Source organism: Rattus rattus, chromosome 15, assembly GCF_011064425.1.
Source record: "Rattus rattus isolate New Zealand chromosome 15, Rrattus_CSIRO_v1, whole genome shotgun sequence".
NCBI classification, from domain to species: domain Eukaryota; kingdom Metazoa; phylum Chordata; class Mammalia; order Rodentia; family Muridae; genus Rattus; species Rattus rattus.
The window spans coordinates 7,959,626-7,981,605 of record NC_046168.1 but is presented as its reverse complement, the minus strand read 5'-3'; the positions used below and the strand labels follow the sequence as shown (position 1 = coordinate 7,981,605).

The 21,980-nt window shown below is 49.1% G+C and overlaps 2 protein-coding genes across 3 annotated transcripts in view; one reads left to right on the top strand and one right to left on the bottom strand.

Annotated features, from left to right (window-relative positions):
- Cystm1 (cysteine rich transmembrane module containing 1) overlaps positions 1–6,869 on the top strand; it is a 58,201-nt gene extending 51,332 nt beyond the window's left edge. For both annotated transcript variants that reach the window (XR_004385912.1, XM_032886240.1), the window contains exon 3: positions 6,385–6,869. Coding sequence is in view for 1 of the 2 variants with exons in the window: in XM_032886240.1 (XP_032742131.1) it covers positions 6,385–6,491 (107 nt within the window). In the remaining variant the exon portion in view is untranslated. The remainder of the gene's footprint in view (positions 1–6,384) is intronic.
- A 1,043-nt stretch (positions 6,870–7,912) lies between these two features.
- The window catches only part of Pfdn1 (prefoldin subunit 1), a 57,504-nt gene continuing 43,436 nt past the window's right edge, over positions 7,913–21,980 (bottom strand). Inside the window, exon 4 of the mRNA XM_032886237.1 lies at positions 7,913–8,272. Within this exon, the coding sequence (XP_032742128.1) occupies positions 8,189–8,272 (84 nt within the window). The 3' untranslated portion in view covers positions 7,913–8,188. The remainder of the gene's footprint in view (positions 8,273–21,980) is intronic.

Here is a 21,980-nt window from a genome sequence, read left to right as displayed (position 1 = left end):
TCATCTTCTTAGTTGTAATAGAGCAGCAGAGGCTTTTCAGAGAGGCCCCATAATTGATCTGCGGGCCCCTCCTATAGAAGAGTAGGTCCAGGACCTCAACTCAGTCCTGGCAATCACCCCAAACTCCTAGCAAAGGGTCCTCCATTAACTTCTCTATTTAAATACCTGCTTACCCTGTAACATCATCTTTACAGGAGAATAAATAGTGAACCCCTAGTATCTTGCATCCCTGGGGCTGGCTTGGCTCATTCAGACTACTCACATTGGATTGGCCTTTACAAATAATAGGCGCAGTCAGTTCAGTGCAATGTAAGGACTGTAGTTCATTCCCAACACCCAAAAAGCTGGGTGTAATCATACACTTGTCTGTAATCCAGTCCCAGCACTGGGGACCAAATTGTTAAGCTTCAGGTGCAGTGAGAGACCATGATTTTAAAAAACGAGGTGAAGTGAGGCTGAGGAGAGTGTAGTGCTCGCATGCAGGCATGAAGTTTAGCTCTCCAGCACCCATGTAAAAGACAGACATCGGCGAACGCCCGGAACACCAGCAAGGAGTAGGACAGATACGGGAGAGTCCTGGAGGCCTGACAGCCAGTTATTGATCTTTACGTTCAATGAAACCTCACCTTCCAAAAAACAAGATAGAGGGGCCAGTGAGAAGGCTCAGCAGGTAAAGGGGCTTGCTGCCAAGCCTGATGGCTTGAGTTCGATTCCTGGGATCCGTACAGTGGAAGAAAAGAACCAACTCCTGCAAATTGTCCTCTGACTTCCATGTGCACGCTGATGAGGGACAGATAACAGCAGGCCTCCGCAGGCTCACGGTTAGGGGGACTCTTGGGGGACAATGCTTTAGAGGCTCTTTACCCTTTACTCCAGAATGACCTTTAAAGATGTGTGTTCACATCATTACATGTGGAGACCAGAAGCCAATATTGGTGGCTGCTGCTTCCTCCTCCTTCCTCCTCCTCTTTGCTTTCTTTCTTTTCTTTTGGAGACAAAGTTCCTCGTGAACCTAGAGCTCACCCATGTTTAGTTAGACGCTGGCCAGTGAGCTGTAGGGATTGCCCTGTCTCACCTTCCCCGTGTAGGATTACAGGCACACACACCACACTTGGCAGGGATGCTGGGCATGGAACTCAGGTCCCCACCACAATCGTGTGACAGTTTACCACCTGAGCCATCTCCTTGTTTTCTTCAGAACTTTTATCTGTGTTAGTGATAGTTGTAGACACCACACCCAGGAAAATGTTGCCTTGCCCTGTGTCTATGTGAGGTTCTTCCTTTCATCCAGCAACTAAATGTCTGAGTATTTCACCCTCCTCCCGTCCCTGCAGGGTCTCATCAGCTAAGGCTGTGAGCATCTGCCTGCTACCCTGGCCTGCCACACAGATCATCTTTTGTCATCCGTGTCCCCTCCCCCAACACACCCACACCCCCTTCACCTTGTGCCCAGCCTGCTTTCTCACCTCTAATAACATGAAACTGCACTGATTAGAAATACGCATTAATACTGGTTGGTGGGAGCCCCTTCTCACAGACCCAGAATAAGAACACCTGTACTTGCATGATTTCTCCTGTAGGATGTTACCTATTAGTTCCTGTGTGTCCTACCAGGTCCCACCAAACACGTTACCTCCTCATTTTGTTCATAATACACTTTGTGTTACTCTCTGGTCTGTAAGGTCAGAGCTGTGTATTAGTGGTGGTGGGCCAGTGGCAATCCAGACTGGAACTGGAACATAGGTGCATAACCATCATTCTCAGAGCGCCAAGCAACAAGGAGTCGAGGAGCAGCTGAGGAAAGGCTAAACAAGCTCTCTTGAGGGGCGCACTCAGCAGGCACATAGGAAATGTACTCTTTCACAGTTGACTACTGGAGCAGGTCCTTATCAGGGATGGGCTCTGACTCTAGAACATTCTCAAGCAGGGCAGGAGCTAGACCTTGACCAACATGCTGACCTTTGTCAGCACCGAAGGGAAACCAGAGGCACAGGAAGCAGATCAGTTTCTCCCTTTCACAACAGCCATATCTCTTGGCACCTGTACTGTAGCCAGACTGCTTGTCTTTGAGGTGAGCCATCCTGATGTGCACAGCCCAGGCTAGGAGGCAGTAGGGTGGAATGAACAGGTGAGGATCTGCCTTTAACTACATAGTCTCAACAGACTTTTTGACACTCAGAATCTTTAATATGGCCAAGGCGATCTCGGTTTTTCTGCACATCACCTGAACCTAGCTCAGAGGCTCACGCTGCCTTAGCCCCTAACCGGTCTTGTCCTGTGCTTGTCTAGAGGCGCAGTGCAGACCTACGTATTAGGCCAGCACTACTTGTACAGATGCACCAGTTGTGGTTTAGGTCTGGGGACAGCACCCCCTGTGTAGCCTTTGAGTGCTGAGCTTCTAGGAGTTCGTTGTGCTGCCACTCCCCTTTGTTCTGTTTATCCAGTGATGCTCTGGGGTGTCCTGCTCACAGATTTGGGAGTGGAGTGCTAAGCCCTGGCAGGATTACTTCAGGGCTCACCTGGATGACCCAGGGGTTCCCTAGGTTTCTTTAGCCCCTCAGCTGCACTTGAGACTAGGGATAGGACCCATACCCATACTCTGATCTTCCCCACACTAGTCCGTGAACATGGAATAAGTGGGTGGCAGTCAAAGGTGTCCCAATCAGTGGGAAACTGCCTGTCCAGCTCTGTCTGATCTGCTTCAGGGAATCTAGGGGCACTGAAGTAGGGAAAGAATAAGAATTTAGAAGACCTGGTTTCTCATGACTCAGTTCCACAGAAGAGATCATGAGGTCAGAAGTGAAGCTTCTGAGGGCAGCTTGAGACATAAAGGTGTGAAAGGCACAGGGGCTGAGAACAGCCAGACTCAGCAAGCAAAGGTAGCTGTGGCCATGAAAGCTGGCTGAGGCTGTAGGAAGTCCTGATAGGCCTGTGACAGTCTAGTGGGAGAGGAAGGGGCATGTGGAAGGGTCTCCTGACCTCTCACACCCTCAGCCTGTGGAGTCTAGGGGAGACATTACTGACAACCTGCAAGCTGAGCCCATCCCACCGCAGTCCTTGTTGCTATGCATACCCTCCACACATACTTGGTGCTGTGGGCTAAACAGGGGCCTTAAGCAATGGGACTTCTCTGTGCAGGCAGTAAATGTCTCTGGCATAGGTATCCTCCTCCAAGGGGTGAGACAAGTGCCTTTGCCTGTATGTCCTCCCTTCCCTGTAAGGGCTACAAGCCGTCCTATTTTGAGGTTCTTTTTATGATAGCACTTAAGATTTCTCCTTTTGTCTGCCTCTTGGTCTAGATGGTCGGAAAGCATTCTGACATCTTCTGTAATCTCAGGAAGGCCAGTTAGCTGCCATCTGTCTGGATGCCTTATGTGGGGTGGTGGCAACCAAGACTCCACTGGTGGCACTCCTCATGGGTCAGTGTGGCTGTATGCTCCTGACAGACAAACCCTAAAGGGCTGGGGGACCTGTCTCTGGGCTGGAACTTCTGCTTCAAGGTGCAGTCTTCTTGCTGAAGGTTCTTGCTCCTTGTAGAAAAGCTGTGGGTCAGACTGTTGAGATGTACTCACAGGCGTGCATACACAAGGACTTGTCCACTCTACCAGCATACCAGAGCCTTTGATCAATCATTTAGAGGGTCAGAGTAGAGCAAGTGAAGGTTTCAGATGTCAGGCTGACATCACCTGAAGCCTTTGCTCACCTTCTGGTGACTCGTCCCTGCCCTTGGAAATGAAGCCTGTGAGGTTGTAGACTGCCCTGGAACCAAGGGCCTTCTGGTGTGATATGTCTGGTGGCCTGGAGAAAGGCCCCAGGGATTGTTGCACAGACACTTGGTACAGGACACTGAGTGCCTCCTGGCATGGCCCGTCTACCTCTCTGGTAGCATAAAGACAAGAGGCGGGTAACTGCCCTGCCTGTGACCATCTGAGTCCTCCCAAACTCGCTCTGCACCCAAGGCCTTGGGGGCCACCCTGACCTACACTGGGGCCATCCTGACCTACACTAGGTCTCCAGATCCCACCCTGCACTCTCCTACCCCACCACCACCTCTTGTATTTACACCCAGGTGCAAAGTTCTAGGTCCTTGATCTTCTAAGACTCTACCCCAGACTGAGAAGACTGACAGCTGGCCCATGGTGGAGGGATGGCTTCAACAAAAGAGGCAGGGCAATAAAGGAGCCCTGATCTGGTGTCACCCCAGCCTAATCACTGGGAATAGACCCTTTTTGCCTGCGACCAATAGAGACCCCTACCAGTGGTTAAACAGAATAATCTGTGACCCTCGTGAATGAATGAGGTTAGTCTTTTGATTGAAATGAATGGAACCCAGTTTTAAAAGTCCTGTGTACCACAGGACTAGAATGTTTCAAGTCTGGCCACAGGGGGGCACTCGACCTTCAAGGAGGATCTCAAGCTGAGCAAGCTCTACAGTGCCAGAACCATTTTCCAGGCCTGAACCAGCCTGTTCCCATACCTACCCCATTGCTTGTGATTCCCAACCCCCTTTTCCTTCTTTTAAAAAAAAAGTAGAAAAACTGAGAGGGCAGAGGTGTGGGGACAATCTCACAGTGCCAGCATAGTTTATGTAAGGTATTCAGCCGTACACACACACTGCTTTGCCTATAAAGGCAGTTACTGGGCCAGTCCAGCTGACCCGGGTGCAGAGCCCTCCCTGCTGCAGCACCTGCTGTGTGACCACCTGGCACTGTGATCTCAGCCTCAGGACAGGCCCACTGAGCACAGAATACCTGACTGATTTGATAGTGGGAAGGTGTGAGAATCCTCAAGGCAACTGATTCCCTCATAGAGCTGACAGGGACAGTGGCAACACAATACAGAGCCACGAGAGTCCTGGGTTGATGGAGATTCCAAGGCAGAGGCCAGGCTTTGCTAGTCAGTAAAGACGCGTTCTGGAAACGCAAGGCTGTTCTCCGGTGAGCACATGGAAGGTTTACCATCTCTAGGCTCTTAGCACATGCTGTGACGCTCTGGAAGGCCTTCAGACTTGCTCCTGGGTCAGTTACTACTGCTTTGGTTAACTTGAAAGTAAGAGGCAGGTAGGAGACTCAGACCCCACCTCTCCCCATCCCCATCCTTCTAGCATGACAGGGAGGGTGGTCAGGAGAACTTTGGAAGACTGTCATCTGGAAATGAGTGCCTTGGGCATCTGGGGGGGATGAGCTGAAGTCCCTAGGTCGCCAAGCTTCCAGGAATTTGTGAAAGAGGCCTGGCAGCAGTGACCGTGGCTGAAGTGGAGAGGAAGGCAGTGAAGGAAGCAGGACTTGGTATTTGTGTTGATGCAGCTGAGCCAGATCAAGGTGCCCACAGTGGGAAGGCCTGTGCCCGGGCTTGGGAGGTGGTCTCACCGAGAGGCAGAACTACGTGTGTCCTGTGCCTGTTCCTCAAGAAGGCAGAGGGTTGGATGACACTGCGTGGTGGGCTTTTCACTGAGTCTTGGCATTACCCTCCCCATGGGTAAAAGCTGGAGACTGAGTGGTCTAGAGTTGAACCCGTGCCAGTTTCCTAACAAGCTGGGCTCCTACTCCAGCCCCAGAACTGCCAAGGTATAAAATAGAAAACGCAAGACTAGAGTTGAAGGCCCACTGTATAACTGGTTCAATTTGTAAAATCCGCAAGTTCCTGTGCTGTGTGAGTTTGAAGGTGTGGATTTGATGAGGGTGCCAACTCCTACCCACCATAGAACCAGCCCCTGGGGGAAGAGAAACTGAGGTGCAGTCAAGTGTAGGCTCGGACTTGCAGCTCCACTCTGAAGGCCTCCAGGCGTCCGCACCCCCTGCTGCAGTGCTCTACAGTGTAATGTGCTACACCAAGTTGTTGGTTTTTTGGGGAAGGAGTTGTTGTTTGGTCTGTGTGTCTTTGGCTGTCCTGGAACAGATATCCCCCTGCCTCCTGAGTGCTGGGATTAATGGCATGTGCCACCACTGCTTGGTGGGGGTTTTGTTGTTTTGTTGCTTTTATTCCTGATCATTCCTTTAAAATACAGATTTGAATTCTGCTTGGCTTATCTGAATCTGCAGGAGTGCCCCCAACACACACACACACACACACACACACACACACACACACACACACACTGTGGTGTAGGGGACAGTGCTTCCTGGCTTCTCAGCTGTTTACGGGTCACCAGCTTCACTCCTTGGTTAGGTCATTCTATAGTGTCCCAAGTATTCATTCCCAGGAGGAAGGTTGTCCTCTAGAGCAATGGGAGAAGAGAGGCCAGCCTCCTCTGTGCACCCTTGGCAAGCACGGAGAAGCAGGCTGCATACGCCGCTGCTGCCACTCTCCTCTGGTCCTGAGGTGACTGCAGGCCTGAGGTGTACACTGGATCCGTCTCACTTTCCCCCTCCTTTCTCTTTCCAGTGTATGTGGTAGAAGACCAAAGAAGAGATGACCTGGGCCCATCCACCTGCCTCACAGCCTGCTGGACTGCTCTGTGTTGCTGCTGCCTGTGGGACATGCTCACCTGATCACCTGATGAGCCTAGCTCTTCTGCTTGGCCGCTCTGTGCCACTCCGATAGGTGTGCCTGGGCCCACCTCTTCTGATTGCTGTATTGGCTAGCTCTGCGCAGACACCTCTACTCTCAGTCCTATGGAGTTTTAGACTAGTGAGGGTTTCTGCTATTTAGTTCAGTGACTTGATCTTTTTAATGTTCAAAACTCATTTCTTACTGATCTTTAACAAATGTGCTAAATAATTTCCCTTTTTTTTTTTTTTGGCCAAAGGCTTAGTTATGAAATATATATTTATAATGTTTAAATTATACACTCAAGGTAATGGCAATATGTGACACACCACTAGATCTCTGCTCACACCCTATATGTTTCAATAAATCTGTCCAAAATCTGTGTGTCTGAATCATTCCAGGTAAACTAAACCTCCTTGGGGCTGTGCTTCTGTATCTCCTAGGTTCTGTTATACTCCAACCACCACGGCTCGTAAGATGTGAGCAGGTCAGCTTGTGATACCTACCACCCAATTCACAAAGGGGAACTTCTCTTCTATTCTGACTAATGTCTTAAAAGTGCTGCCCAAGGCCCAGTGTCATATTTACCAACACAGCTCAGACTCGCTTATGCCTAGGCCCTGGGAAAGGGACCTCTGGGGGACTCTGAACTGCTCCTGCTCACCAGGAGTCCATAATCACAGGGTAAACAAATCAGAGGCTCTTCCTGCTCCCACCCACTCCTAAACTAGTTAACCAACCTGTTGTTCTCACAATAGCCACAGGGTGTCGCTAAGTTGTCAAAAAACAAGTCAGAGTCTCCTTGGCCACAGAGCACCAGGGCAGCCTCGCCTGCTGTCCATCTAAGCAGCAGTGGAGGGCAGTGTGCTTCCATCACTCAAACTGAAAGTCCGACCTAAGCTAGAGAGACAACGCCTCAAGAGAAACAATTTCCTATCTTCACACACTGGATCAGCCCTCCCAGCTAAGCCCACCACCAAATAACACTCTGGCTGCAGGGAACAGGGAGGGAGGTGTTCTGAGTGTTCACTAGTAGTTTTTTCTAAATACTTAGTTTACATCTAGTTTTCAAGAACAGTTGTGTTCAGCTGACCTGCAGTAAATTCCTGAAAGCTGCTCGGTGAACGGGCTGTTCTGAGAAAACGAAGGGGAGCTCAGAGGTGGCACCATGGCCAGACAGAGCCAGAGGCCGGAGATGCTGCTTGCTACTGAATTTTGTTTTGGAATTCTGAGGAGAAAACAGGGAAGGAACCGTGAAGCCAACTGTGGCTCTGTTCACCTCACCTATCAACCTGTCTTCCTTCTTCTATGCTCGACAGGGAGGCCCATGAGTCACCTGTCAAGGGACAGGAGGAGAAAAAAGGGACACGAGCTGAGTTAGACACTTGCCTCTCTCTCCTCAGTTGGAGAAAAGCAGATGTCATAGAGTGAGACATAGTTTTTTATTGGTCTAACCTGGTCTAACCCACATGCCTAGTGACAGGCTTGGGCAGCTTTCTCCCTCTGCCCTCCATTTCTTCCCTCTGTTGAGAGCTCCTGGCTTGCCCCAGGAAAGAAGAGTGTCCTGGGCAGTGGTTGGCAGACATTCAGTTGGGACCTGAAGGGCCTCAGGGTGACGGAGAGATGGGGCCACAGGACAGAGGGAGGGCAGTGCCCTGCACAGCCCCTGTCTTGACAGGATGAGAGGGATCAGCAGCTCCTACTGTGCCCTTCGAGCCATCAGCATCTCTCGGATGTTGTCTTCCGCTTCCTTAACGCTCCGCTCCAGGTAGGACTTTTTCTGCTGTAATGTGAGGAAAAAGGGTTAGGACCAAAGTGAGCAGGTGCAGCCATCACAGCCACAGGTTCTGGTGTCCTCCCTGAAGTGATATTAGACATGCTCCCAAACAAAAGGCAGGTAAGCTCGCCTGTCTGTCCACAGCATTCCCCTCGGGCAGCAGGAAGAACTGGCTAGGTACAGGGAGCACAAAGGCCCTGTAGAGGGCAGGCCATAGCAACCTTTCCCCCAGAGTAAGGACAACCAGACACAACCAGACGAAGGCCAGAACAAAGCTGCTGCCCCACAGTGGACAGTCTCTCTGGGGTTTCCATGGTCTGAGCCAGGCATCCACAGCCTCTGGTGGACAGAGCAGACAGCATGCACCACGCTACGGTGAGCCCAGAGCAGTCTCTGCACATCTCACTCAGGCAGATGAGTCAGAGTGCAAACTGCTTTCCTAATGAATCTGCTGCTGCCACAATCCAGAACAATGACACATGGGTAAAGCAGGCTTGTGGAAGCTCACCTTCTGTCCTAAATTAAACTCTAAACTTCGACAAAGAAACTTAACTACTTTCTGAAGCCACATCAGGACTGGGACCACAAAGATTAGTCAAAGGAAATGATGTATATACATTTTTTGTCCTGTGCTCATCCCAAAAGCATGATGGCTTTACCACAGGCTCCTGCCCAAGGAACAACATTGTGGCTGTGTTCCCATCTAGCAGACAGGAAGTGCCCATTAGAGGAATAGTACACGTCTTCAAAGAATACCAGGAACCACTCCCAGGGTCAATGACTGAAGGAGCTGCACTGGGGCTGCTAGAGCCAAGGAGGTGCCACCAGTGTCCTCCACATTTCACAAAAGTGCCTACATGACCCAGGGAAAGTGTACAGTGGAGGGCTGGTGGGCCACATATCACTGTGCTTCTAGAAGCATCACAACCTGCTTGACAGATCTTCCGGACCTGCTTGCTTGGGACATGAAGGTAACAGACAGGGAAAGAGCCTATCTACAAGGTGGTCATTTGTACCAAAGCTCTGCCTTAAACTTCTCCTACTGTGGCCAGACAGCTCTCAAACCATGCGTTCCAAGGCTCGCTCTGCAGAAGCAAGACACAAATCTGTACCAGCTCTTGTGTGAGTCTTTTCTAACCTGACTTTCCAATTAAATTTCCTCTTGGGCAGGAAAAGCCCAGACCTTGACTCATCTACCTTCTGCCAACTTGCACCTACTTCCTTACAACACCAGGAGTGCCATAAAAGCCATCAGGACTGTGACAATTCAGCAGCCCCAAATGTGTACTGTTGCTATGGAATTTTGCTTAAGTACACTGCTAACCCTGATACGGCCTATCACAGTGATAGAGTGGGGACTGAACTTCCTTTGATAAACAACCCTTACTTGTGAGTTTAAGAGGCAAATACTGATAACTGCTGGCTCATCACTAAAGAATGTGCCCACATAGGATAGCAGTCATAGTTCCACATGCCACCTGGGCAACTTGGACCCAGCCTCATGAGAAGAGCTGGCAGAGGAGCAGAGCTCTCCCAGCCATAGCTAGTGCCCAGGGACTTGGGTCTGTTGCTTTTGGTCTGACAAAACTGCTGTCATAGATGACAAAACCATAAACTTAGAATCACAGCAAGGGCCACTTCATCCTGCCCAGGTTTCCAAACAAATGCAGATTATAATCCCAGCATCAGTACAATATCTCACAGCATTTCTTCCTTCAGTCTTTCAGAAATTTTATATTAGTATAACCCAAAGTCCTCGAATTTAAAAACAAAACAAACAAACAACCCGGCAGAATGGTGGCTAGAGACCTAGCTCAGCAGTTATGAGCACTGCTTGCTCTTTGCAGAGGATCGAGGTTCAGTTCCTAGCACCCATATCATAACTCACTCTAGTTCCTGGGGACCCAATACCTTCTTTTGATGTCCTTGGGCACCAGGAACACATATAGTATACATACACACATACATACATGCAAACAAAACACAATATGTGAAAGTATTTTTTAAAAAGATAGCATAAGTAAGCTTTTAAGTCTCATTGTCTGGTTGGCTTTTATTTTTAGAGACAGGATTTTCCCATGTAACCTGAGCTTTCCTGGTACCCTATGTGTAGCCTAGGCTGGCTCTGAACTTGTAGTAATCCTCTTGCCTCAAGTCTTCCAAGTGCTGGGGTTACAGGTATGTGCCATCAAACCCAAAACTTTAAATCTTCAGTTTAAATAAACTTAGTGGACAATTCTTTAAAAACAAGTAGTTTAATAATGGAGCTTTCCTAAGTATTTCAATAGTTCCTGTCTCGGCATCAAGTATAACTAAGCCCAAATGATATCCAACCCAGACGTGCTGTGAGGGAAACCACCTGATCCCTGCTACCCTGAACACACTCTTAATCAGGAACAGAAGTCTCCAGATATGATCCCATTATGGATTCTAAATCCAGTTAATGTCCTTGAAAGAAGGGGATGTAAAGGTCACAGAGGGAGAATGCCATGTGTGCTCTAAGACTTGCATGGTCGGCCTATAAGAAAGCTGGAAGAGCTAAGCAAGCATCTTTCTGCGGCCCTTCAACACCTTAGTTCTGGACTCAGCCTCCGGGAAATGGGAAAAGATTTTTTTCCCAGTCTATGAGTTTGTAGTGAGTATAGCTAAGAAATCAACACAGAACACGAGAAGAGGTGTGTCTACAAACGCTTCATACCAAAGCTCTCTAGACCTGAAGGACCATGTACCTCTGGTCACATCAATTGGCAAATGTCTCTAAACATTTTTATGCTGGGATTGTACTTCTCTCAAAGACGCGTTAAGGACTCAAGCGTTAGTTGGCCTTTTTTCCCTTGACTTCTGTACTTAAGTCCTAAGTCAGGGCCTGCCTTCCCTTTCTGGAACAGCAGCTCCATTCTTGCCTTGGGTCTACACAAAGCCATCACGGGTGTGCCATCCATGAGCCTGTCACACCTTGCTAGCCCTGTCTCCAGACCTTCATGAAGTGACTGTCTCCTGACTTCCTGACTGTGGCTGGGGTCTTCCCTTTGCACTCAGAGCTTTCTGTCCGACAGCCTTCAGTCTGTAAACACCAGAGCCACTGAGTCTGTGGTTGCTAAGGGCAAACAGCACAGCCGAGGTGGCTTTAAACCTAAGTGTCCTGCAGGCCAGGGCCATTCAGAATCTGGGTGGCTTTGTCAGGCTCACAGTGTACCCTTCAAGTGTCACATGAGCTCCTTGCTTCCTTAGAGCACCAATCCCATCCAAAGAGCTCCACCCCATCCATGGTCTAACCACTTCCCAAACCCAGCTCTTCTAGGCCTTCCTCGAGTGTCACCTTATCTAAGAGGGAAATGTCTCGTGGGCAGCATTTGGTTCTGTCCACGCCTGGGTCCTAGAGTCCAGGACGGCCAGTGCACAGCAGCACTCATGCTAGTTGCATGTGGTGCATTCGCTGGAAGAGCATCTTGGGAGTCTGTTCACTGTCCTTGTTGTTTCCCTCCCAAGTTCAATAACTGGGGAGCATGCACCAGAGGAAGCAAAGGCAGAGAGTGACTCCTTCACAATGCCTTTCCTCTTTGGGCTTTGGCCTCTACCCTCTTGCCCCTGGATATATAGAATTTACAACTAAAACTTCTCATGCCACAGAGACCTCAGAGCCTTGATCTCTGAACAGGCCCTTAGGTTTTAACCAGGTCAACTGCTATAGCTGTAAAGCAAACCTTTGCAAGTTCCCGCAGTTTAGACTCTGGGATCTGGTGCCAGCCTCTCAGCTTCTGTGGACTGCACCAGACAATGGTCACCTGTAAGCTCCAGGGGCCCCAGAGCCCACCTTCCTACAGCAGTCCAGGGAAAGGTATGTGCTGTCCTGGCTGCAGCGGCCTCCTTCCTTGCACATAGTTCCCTCACAACCCTTCCCTTCTCTGGTTCCATCAAACCACAGAGCTCTGGGTGCAGTGACATTCTTGTGGGACCTTCTTTTGATTAAGAGTTTCTGAGACTTCTGCAAGGCTCAGCATAGCTAGGGAGGTGGCACTGCTGAAGTTACTGCCCACAGGGGAGACATCCAAAACTGGCTTTCAGTCTCACCAGAGGGACAAGGTTCAAGCACCCAGAACTTTCCCGACGCGACGCAATCTTTTAGACTCTTGAGATAACACCCCCATGACTCCATGCAGGCTTCTCTCTCTTAGGAACTCTCCTAAACCTGCACTTTCCCCCTTCCTGCTTGTACCTTGGGGATAAAAAGAAGATTCGGGGTTTTCTTTCTTCCTTCCTTCCTTTCTTTTTCTTTTCTTTCAAGACCATGTAGCTTGCTTTTTAGTCTAGGATGACTCTGAACTCACAATCCTCCTGCCTCAACCTCTCAAGTGTTGGGAATATGTGTGCAGCACCACACTAGCTGTCAGGTTCTTCACTCTAATCCTCTCTAGGGTTTTGACATGTCTCCTCTCTATGCCATTCCGTTCTCCCTCAGCCACAGACTCTCAAACATTAAAGTAAAACAAAATGGTGATAAGGGGCGAGGAAAGATGTGGGGGACCAAAGCAGGCCTCTAGCTACCCTGTGCCTCCAATCCCAGCTGCAGGAGCAACAGACAGGGTTGCCTTACTCTTCTACATCAGACTCGGGAGGCTCCTGTCCTCAGAGCCCCTTTGCTCTGAGTCTGTCCTATCCACAGCCAACACACTCAACACTTTCTCTACGGTGAGTCCAGGGATCTGCCAACCTCAGGTTTCCTACCAGTCAGAGAACGGAGGCAAAGGCTGCTTTCTCCTCGCTGTCCCCTGACCAGGTCAAGAGTGGGAGAAACAAGCACAGTCTTACATGCCTATGGACCTAGCACATGCCTGTTGTTTAAAAGATGAAGAGGATGGGGAGGAGGAGGAGGAGAAGAGGAAGGGAGGAGGAGGAGGGAAGAGGAGGGAGGGGGAGAGAGGAAGAAGAGGAAATAATATTAAAGGGTGGGGAGATGGCTCAGTTGGTGGTATGGACTATCAGCACATACAACATGCGACAACACATGCCTAAGATCTCTGCAGTAGACAGCAGGAGACAGGATGACCCTGGACCCCCTGGCCAGGCAGGCAGGCAAATCGACAAGCTCTGGGTTCACTGAGAGACCCTGCTTCAAAGGATAAGGTGGAGAGCAACCAATAAGGACACCCGATGTTGACTTCTGGCCTCCACCCACACTCATGCATGCGCATGCACATACACAGCAGATTCCTGACTTCTCTCAGTCTTCAGAAGTGCAGCGGGTCAGGGGGTGGCAGCTGCCCACCACGATAAAGCTGGGAAAGGCCGCGATGGCTAAAGGGAAGGGGATGTATCTAGGCAGACAGGAAACCAATGTGGAAAGCAAGAGGGAGAGAAGCAAACGGAACAGACAGAAGGCATGAACAGGAAGTCAGGAGGCAAAATGAAAGGCCGCTGCAGCCAGCGGGAGCATCTGTGACCCAGCAAGGACATCTATGACCTGAGCTGAAGACGACAACATCACAAGGGCAGGAAGTCAGGGTCTGATGGGAGAAACGGTACTGACCATTGTGACCCCCACTGAAGATGCCAGGATCCATGGTGACTGCACAACAGCACTGAGGGACGAGCTCAAAGCAAGCAACTGCCTGTCTCAGCAGGGTTCAGTACCTCATCTTCTAGAAGCAACGTTAGGGACGCCCTTGGAAGCTGCTGGGCTGAAGGCCAGGAGCCCAGAACTCGTTCAGTCAGCAGACATGGTGTGGTTTTCCTGCAGAGAAGCTGATGCTGCTCCTGTGTGGGGTCACACCCCAAAGCAGCTGGATCCCCTGCTCCCTGTTCAACCCAATCCACCATGACAAAGTGCCACACTGGCCTAGCACCTTTCTTCTTCCAAACCACTGGCCAGCCAGCCCCTCAGTCTCCCTGACAACTTCCATTTAAGCTGAGGTCTATCAGACACTCTGGAAAGACAAGGGTGAAGGAAAGCTTACAGGAATGTAGTGGCAGTGGGGACAACTTGTCCAAAGCAAATGGCACCAACGAGCTTCATCCAAAGAGCCATCACCAGTAAAGACGAAAACCCAGAAATCCTGTGGTTTAGCTGGCACTGATACAGGCAGGGACATTTGGATTAACAGAGTCGTAGAAGAAGAGCCCTGAAGGGCAGTGCTTCTCATGTGGGTCCCATCCCAGAAGCAAGCATCAGCAGGGGCTGTCGGAAGTACCCGAACCAAGGCTCACTGGATCAGAGGCACTGGGCTGAGTCCAGTAATCTGTGTTTCCACAGCCATGCAGGGATTCCAAAACCCGCTGAAGTGTGAGAGCTACGGTCCAAACCGGGAGTCAGTACATTTTTCCTCTACAAGGCCAGATAATAAATAGTTTAGGTTTTATGGGGTTGTCTGCAACTGCAGCACAAAAGAAGCCGTCGACAATGTGCAGACCAGTGGTGTGATCTAAGTAACGGGGCACAGCTGGCCTTTAGGGACACACACAAGGCCGCCCTTCAGCAGCTGTAATGTGCTGACCTCTCTCCAGGGTGGTAAGATTCAGTGAGAGCTGACGGCCATGCCAGTCTCCATTCACTCGTTTTCCCATTCATCCACTCGCTCGCTCACTCGCTTACTCACAGAACAGCTTTGCCTACTTTTTCCTTCAGCAATTGGACAAATTCTCCCAGCTGCCTGGGTGAGCCCTCATTCACTGGGGGCTCTCTGCCTTCCCGCCCAGAGGCTACATCATCAAGTGACTTAAAGTAGGGAGCAGACAACAGCCCGCTGACGTTACCCCATGTTCCTTATGTTCCTCGTCAGCCACCTAGCTCAGACCCTCCACTAGATTCCACAGCTCCAGTACCTGTGCCTGACCACACAGCACTCTCACCACCACAGCCTTGAGACCTTCTGGACCACTGCTGTCTGACACTGTGCTCTACCATGTCCAGAGTGCCACCGTTTCCCTCTCCCTACCTACCCAGCCTAGCTGCCACAGACCAGCAAAGGATTTTTAAATTTTCTTAAAAAACAAAAATAATATTATTTTACAGGCACACACTTTTCTCCTTTACCCTCTCCCCTTGTTGCACTTATCTGGCAAAATACCAGTCTGTATTAACCGTATCCATGCCTATGGTGGCTAGGAACTGCTGGAAGAAGACAGTCCACAGACCACAACCCTCAAAAGATACTCAAGCCCCACTGTCTGTCTACCTGTCCACACTCCAAAACAAGTCTATGCCTGTTGTCTTTGATTCTCAAACTTTATTCTCTCTCAGCTCACCAATGGGGGAAAATATTATAATTACTCTGCTTCTGCTGCTGCATCTAAGCAACCGGTGGTGTGACGGTCCCTCCCCACTGTCAGAATGGTCAGTATCCCCATGTTTCTACAGGAATCAAAATCAGCCCCTTCGTAAGCACCGAATGCATCACTGCCTGCCTTCCCAGAAACCTCACGCAGCTACCCATCTTTCTTCCTAAGCTATTTAAGATCCATCCTTGGCAAGGAAAATCATTAAAATGAAATACTGAAAAAATGTTTCCTCTGGGTCACTGACAGCTCAACAGGGAGGAGAAGCACTTGCCACATAGACCTAACAGGCTGAGCTCAATCCCCAGGACCCAACAACAACAACAACGAGATCGGCTTAGCTGCACAACCCTGGCACTCCTACAGAGACAGGAGGATTACCTAGGCATTTGAACTCACAGTGATCCTCCTGCTTCAAGATCCCAGAGTGAACACCTCCAACAGCTACAAAACCATTAGCCAATCATTTCAGCAGCTGCCTCTACCTCCCACTTGTTCCTCAGCCCTCTCCAATTCGGCTTCCATAGGACCTACAGCTATAACCCCTGCCTGTGAGCCCTGCTGCCCAAACACCAGGGCTTCTCTGTGATTTGCTTCGGTCCCTCACCAGCACCCACCATCCTTCTTGAAGCACCTCCTCTCAGTACCTCAGAGTGTCAGACATGTGAAGGCCTCGTTAAGCCTGGAGACGGTTTTGCTTTCTGGTTTTAAAGAGGTCAGCGCGCTTACAGCAAAGGTGATTATACGTATGCTGCTCAGGCTATCTTTGCTCAGTAACTGGCACTCACCATTTGCTCAATTCTTAAAAATGTAAAATCCACATAGCAGCCAGGTGTGATGTTAATCCCAGCACTGAGGGGGCAGAGGCAGGCAGATGGAGGCCAGGAGTTCAAGGCCAGGCTGGTCTACCTAGCAAGTTCCAGGTCAGCCAGAGAACAGTGAGATCTGTCTCAAAAAAAAAATAAAATAAAACAAAGAAGACTCCTTTCCTAAATAGTCAACTAAAGGCAGCTCCAAGGAAGTCTGACATGGCCCCTCCCCGATGCAGCCTCTGGCTTGCTTTGCAGTGACAGACCACAGGTACAGACTCTGACACAGCTTATCTGACTTGGGAAACACTTCAGCACTTGCACAAGAACTGCACCCAGCACACGGCAGGCCCACAGACTGCTGGGCTTAAAAGAGTGAGCAAGTCACAGGCTTTCTATCACAGGGTGCTCACAGCAGGGAACTAACTCCTGATGCAGATAAGAGCTCTCCAAAACAAAATAAATAAAGGTGAATTTTAAAGATGTCTTTAAAGGAAACACATGTGGCCTCATGTAGGCTTTTGAAACTGCAAAGCTCACTGCCAGTGATACACCTCCCACAGCAAGGCCACGCCTCCTAATCCTTCTCAAATAGCAAGACTTTCTGATGACTAAGCATTCAAATATATGAGCCTATAGGGGCCACTCTTAGTCAAACCACCACAGAATACAGTAAGAGCTCTGAGGAAAAGCAGTGTGCAGGAGGAAGCATCTGAGGTAATCAAGGCTGTTGCAGAGGTTCCTCAGAAGACAGGACAGAGCAGGGTGTGTCTGGGAAACAAGGTATGAATAACACTGAAGCACAGAGACGGGCAAGTGAGAACCAATCGGATCACACAGGGCCTTTTTGGTTTTGGTTTTGGTATGGTTTTTTTGACACAAGCCCTACATAGTCCTAGCTGTCTTGGAACTCACTGTGTAGCCAAAGCTAGCCTCAAACTCAGATCTTCCTACCTCTGCTTCTAGAGTACTGGGATAAAAGGTGTCCATAATCACATCCAACCTATTATACAGGGTCTTAAGCCACCAATGTCTTAGTATTTATCGTGAAGCCACTAGGTTTTAAACTCTAGTGAGTACAGCACCTCCTTCTCACTAAAGCCCAAAATGAAAAGTCAGCTTCTCACAGAAGGGACTAGGAGTTGTGAACAGCTAACAGGCATGCCCAGGACAGGTTGCTTTATCCCCAGAGGCTGAGTGGGTCCGGGGCAGCTGCTGTCAAGGCTGAGCATCTGGTCCAGTTGCCAGTGATGTGCAAAAACAGCTGTCTAAGATCTGCGATTTAGAGATGTTATGAAGTACAGGACTACAGAACACACGTGTAAATGTTGAAAATATATTAGAGCAGTGGTTTTTCAAACTTTCTAAGGCTGTTGAAGAATTAAAAAATTAATAATAAGCCGCCTAAGAAGAAGTGGGGTCTGTAAGAGCTTGAACTTTTCACCCTCCCCTGCTGTACAATGGTTCCCGGAACATTCTTGCATGAAAAGTTTTCTGGAACAGCCACAATGACCCATAGCCTCCGGCCACAATGCTCTAATGACCCTGTAGAATGTCACAAAGCCCTAGGTGTGTTGCCTGGTGTTAACTGTATGGGCTGTTTATGGTCTTGGAATTCCTCCCTCCCTCTTGCTCCCCCTAAATTGTTTTTTCCTTTATAAAGCTCTGTGAAAATTCAGGTGAGTGTGGTGTGAGTCTCGAAGCATGCAGCTCATCATCATCTTGCTTACAATAAAACTTCCTCATGTGATTGCAGGTCGGGTTGACTCTGTGTCCTACTGGGTGCAAGAGACTTGGTGGGGGGCTCCATTTGGGGTCCAACATTTTTGGGGCTCGTCCGGGATCAGCCTTGACCACCAGGGTCCAAAGACCCACTTGGAGGTAAGATTCTCTGTTTGTCTCAGCGCTGTGTCTGTGTTCTGTCTGGAAATCTGGTAATAAGATAGACGTGTCCAGGTGTCCACCGTCCGTTAGCCCTGGGAGAAGTCCCAGGAGGAAACGGGGGAGGACCAGGGAAGACTGGTGAACCCCTTCTGGTAGGTCCAGAGGAGACTTTATCCTTGACGACCGATTTGTTAGGCAAGGTCTGGGACCTGCCGATCAGTTTCAGTGCCTCTGGTGGACAGAGGTCTTTTGTTTTCTGTTGTCTTTTTTGTTTGTGTTAATTAGAAAACTGCCTCCTTTGAACTTTGGATCACTGGACTGAAATGGACTAGAGCTCACAATTTTTCAGTAGATGTTAAAAGGGACCTGGCAGACTTTTTTTTTTGTTCATCTGAATGGCCGACCTTTAAGGTAGGATGGCCACCAGAGGAGCCTTTAACCTGTCTCTCATTTTTAAGCTGTCAAAGCCATCTTTCAGGAAGTAGGAGGACATCCGACCAGATCCCCTATATCACCGTCTGGCATTGGTCCAGAATCCCCCACCTTGGAGTTCGCCCTGGACCGTTCTGGCAATTCAGCAGCAAACCTAAGCAGACCCAACCGTCATAATCGCACCCCAAGATCTACCCTGAGATCGAGGACCCTTCATGGACAGAGCCACAGCCTCCCCCCTACCCTCTGTTGCCATCTGCAACCCACCGAGAGGGACACCTCTGTGCCCAGAGGGAGATTTCACACGTTGCCTTGCCCCTCCGCGCCTATGGCCCACCACCGGCCCCGGCGAGCTCCCTTTGCAGTAAGAGCTGACCTATATATTGGAAAAATAATCACCCTTCCTTTTCAGAAAATCCTGCAGGCCTGACCAGGCTTCTTGAATCCATTATGTTTTCTCACCATCCCATTTGAGATGCTTGTTAGAGGAAAGACCCTACTAGAGGCCAGAAAAATGTTCCAGACACGGATAGAAGGCCCTCACTTCTGCCTGCTCTCTTCAGACGCCTGAAGGTAGGGAGTGCTCCAGGTCTGCCGCCAGGCTCCAAGGGTTCTCTGAGGGGCTGGAAAGTGCCCCCACCAATCTGGGCAAGATAAGGAAAGGATCAGAAACTTGAAGGGTTAAGTTAAGTTGCTGAGAGTTAGTGTGTTACAGAAAAGTAAGGTTAAAGAAAAGAAGGTAAAAAGAGCAGAAAGCTAGGGAAGAAAGGAGACAAAAGAAGAGGAAGTTAGAGAGCTAAAGAGAGATAAAAGACGGAGAGGAACATATACTGGCCACAGTAGTTAGGGAACCTAGGAAGATAGTACCTGGCAACAGAAGAGAATTCCTGGCTAAAGATCAGTGTGCCTAATGCAAAGAAAAAAGGACACCGGGTCAGTGACTGCCCAAGAAAGAACAAGAGGGCCACTGGAGAGCTTCTTGGTCCTAGGAGTGCTGGCTATGTACAGAGATTTGGAAGTGTGGATACAGGGACCCAATGTTCTGTGCTCCCATGCCTCCAGTGGGCCAATATCCAAAGACCTTTGAGTGCAAGGGGCTGGACTGCCAAGAACAGTGGACCTTGGCGTGGGCCGGTAACCCACTAGTTCATAGTCATCCCTGACTGCCCCTATCCCTTGCTCATGAGAAAATTGCCTCAAATTGACTTGTGGGCTGAAATGGCTGGGTGAGGCCATGTGTATGCATATCTACAGACTGTATGTGGAGCTTAAGACTTGTCTCAGTGCAATAAAATACCTGATGCTGGGAGATGAATGGCTTAGCACTGTTCTGCTTTTGAACATATCACTGCCAGCCAACTTCATAACAATTATCACCCAATCCAGGACTTAAACTGTGATAGAGTGGCTGATGTTTGCCTTTGAATAAGTGTCCCAAAAGATGGGACCACTGGTCAACTGCCATGGACTAGATTCTCCACCGGTGGGGACAATCTGGTCACCTTGCTGCCAGTCTCGGACCTGGAGCCACCACAGCACGAGTGTCATGTACTGGCAGAAGCCCATGGGTGGAGGAAAGACCTCTGACTGGCTGATTGACCAGCTTCTGAAAGCCGAGGACCTTGTCACAGACGGAAACAGTTCTCTTCATGAATGAAGGTCAGAGATGAGTGGTTGCATACAAAATGATGTCATCTGGGATGGCAAACTTCCAGCACATCAGCACTGCAGATGCCTTTGCCATCTCTTGGATGCCCTGGTGAAGCCAACAACTGTGAGTACTACTCATTGCCCAGGAAAACAGGAGGGAAGAGATTCAGTGACATGGGGCAGTAACAAAGCAGATAAAGTGGCTGGGAAATAGCTATGCAGGATATCCTGGTTGGCCTGCAAGAGACAGCCACTGGGAACTGGATTGGACTAAGGGATGGCCTCACTTAGAATGTAAAAACAGAAGAAAAGGCTCAAATTGGGAAAAAAAAGAAATGACAATGACACTTGAGGGGAAATATATACTCCCCAGAGAACAAAGAAAAGACTCACTTTGCCAAATACAGAAATGGATTCATTTAGGAGATAAAAAGTTTGTCCAAGTAGTTAAGTGTATGTAATAGACTTTAAGATTTTAGCCAGAGAGACAGTAAAAAAAATATAAGGTATGTCAGTAATGAATGCTAGTCCTAGAGAGTTTAGTGAAAAGTCAAGTGAACTTCACTGAGATAAAACCAGAAAAAATATGATCAAGTATTTCCTAGTGCTTGTAGATACCTTTCAGGAACAGATAGAAGCTTTCCTCACCAAAAGAGAGACCCTCTGCAATCATCAAGAAGATACTGGAAGAAATCTTCCCCATTTGGAATGCCCAAGGTAATCTGGTCAGACAACGGCCCTACTTTCGTTGCCAAGGTAAGCCAGGGTGTGCCAAGTATTTAGAGGTCAATTGAAATTACATTGTATTTACAGACCTCAAAGTTCAGGACAGGTAGAGTAAATAAAATTTTAAAAGAGACCCTGACCAAATTAAATTGACCATGGAGACTGGCACAGACTGGGTGACACTCCTTCCTCTTGCTCTCTTCAGGCAAGAAATACCTTCCAGATTCAGCCTTTACCCTTTGAGATCTTAAATGGGGCCTCAGCCCCCTGACTGTATTAGATGATGTTACTGAACCAACATGTCATAGTGCCATGTAATAATGATTTGTGTGCCAGGCTAAAAAGACCTATAGGTGATACAGAAAGAAATCTGCAAGCAGCCTATGCCCTGGAACCCCCAGAGACATCCCATCAGTTCCAGGTCGGAGATTGCAGCTACACTGAGCCCAGACACTAGCCTCCTGGAAAGGACTGGTGCTGCTGACCACCCTGACAGCCGTCATTCTCAGCCCTCACCAGCCGTGGGATACTAGCTGTTAGGGGCTGAGAGTTGGGACCTAGAGGAAATTCAGTCATGTTTGTCCTGGGTTCTATCAAGATAGGTGTGGGATAGGCTTGATTTCCATTACAAATGATGTAACGCTTGCATATTTAGTACTCCCAACACTTTTGGGACTGTGCCTCAGGGACACAATCTATATAAGTTTAGAAGTTCTGAAAGCTAGTCATGACCTTGGTGTGGGTTTAGATAGTGTCCAGATTGGAATCTTGATGCAACGACTTAGTAAGACACAAAAAAGGAGTTGAGAATTACTTAGGGCTATATCTTGGGGCTATCTAGGTGCTGCAAGGGCAGCACAAGGACATCTGCTGTTGCAATACAAGGCTTATAGAGAGTCAGAACTGCCATTCAGAGTAATTAAAGACTCCATAAATAAACT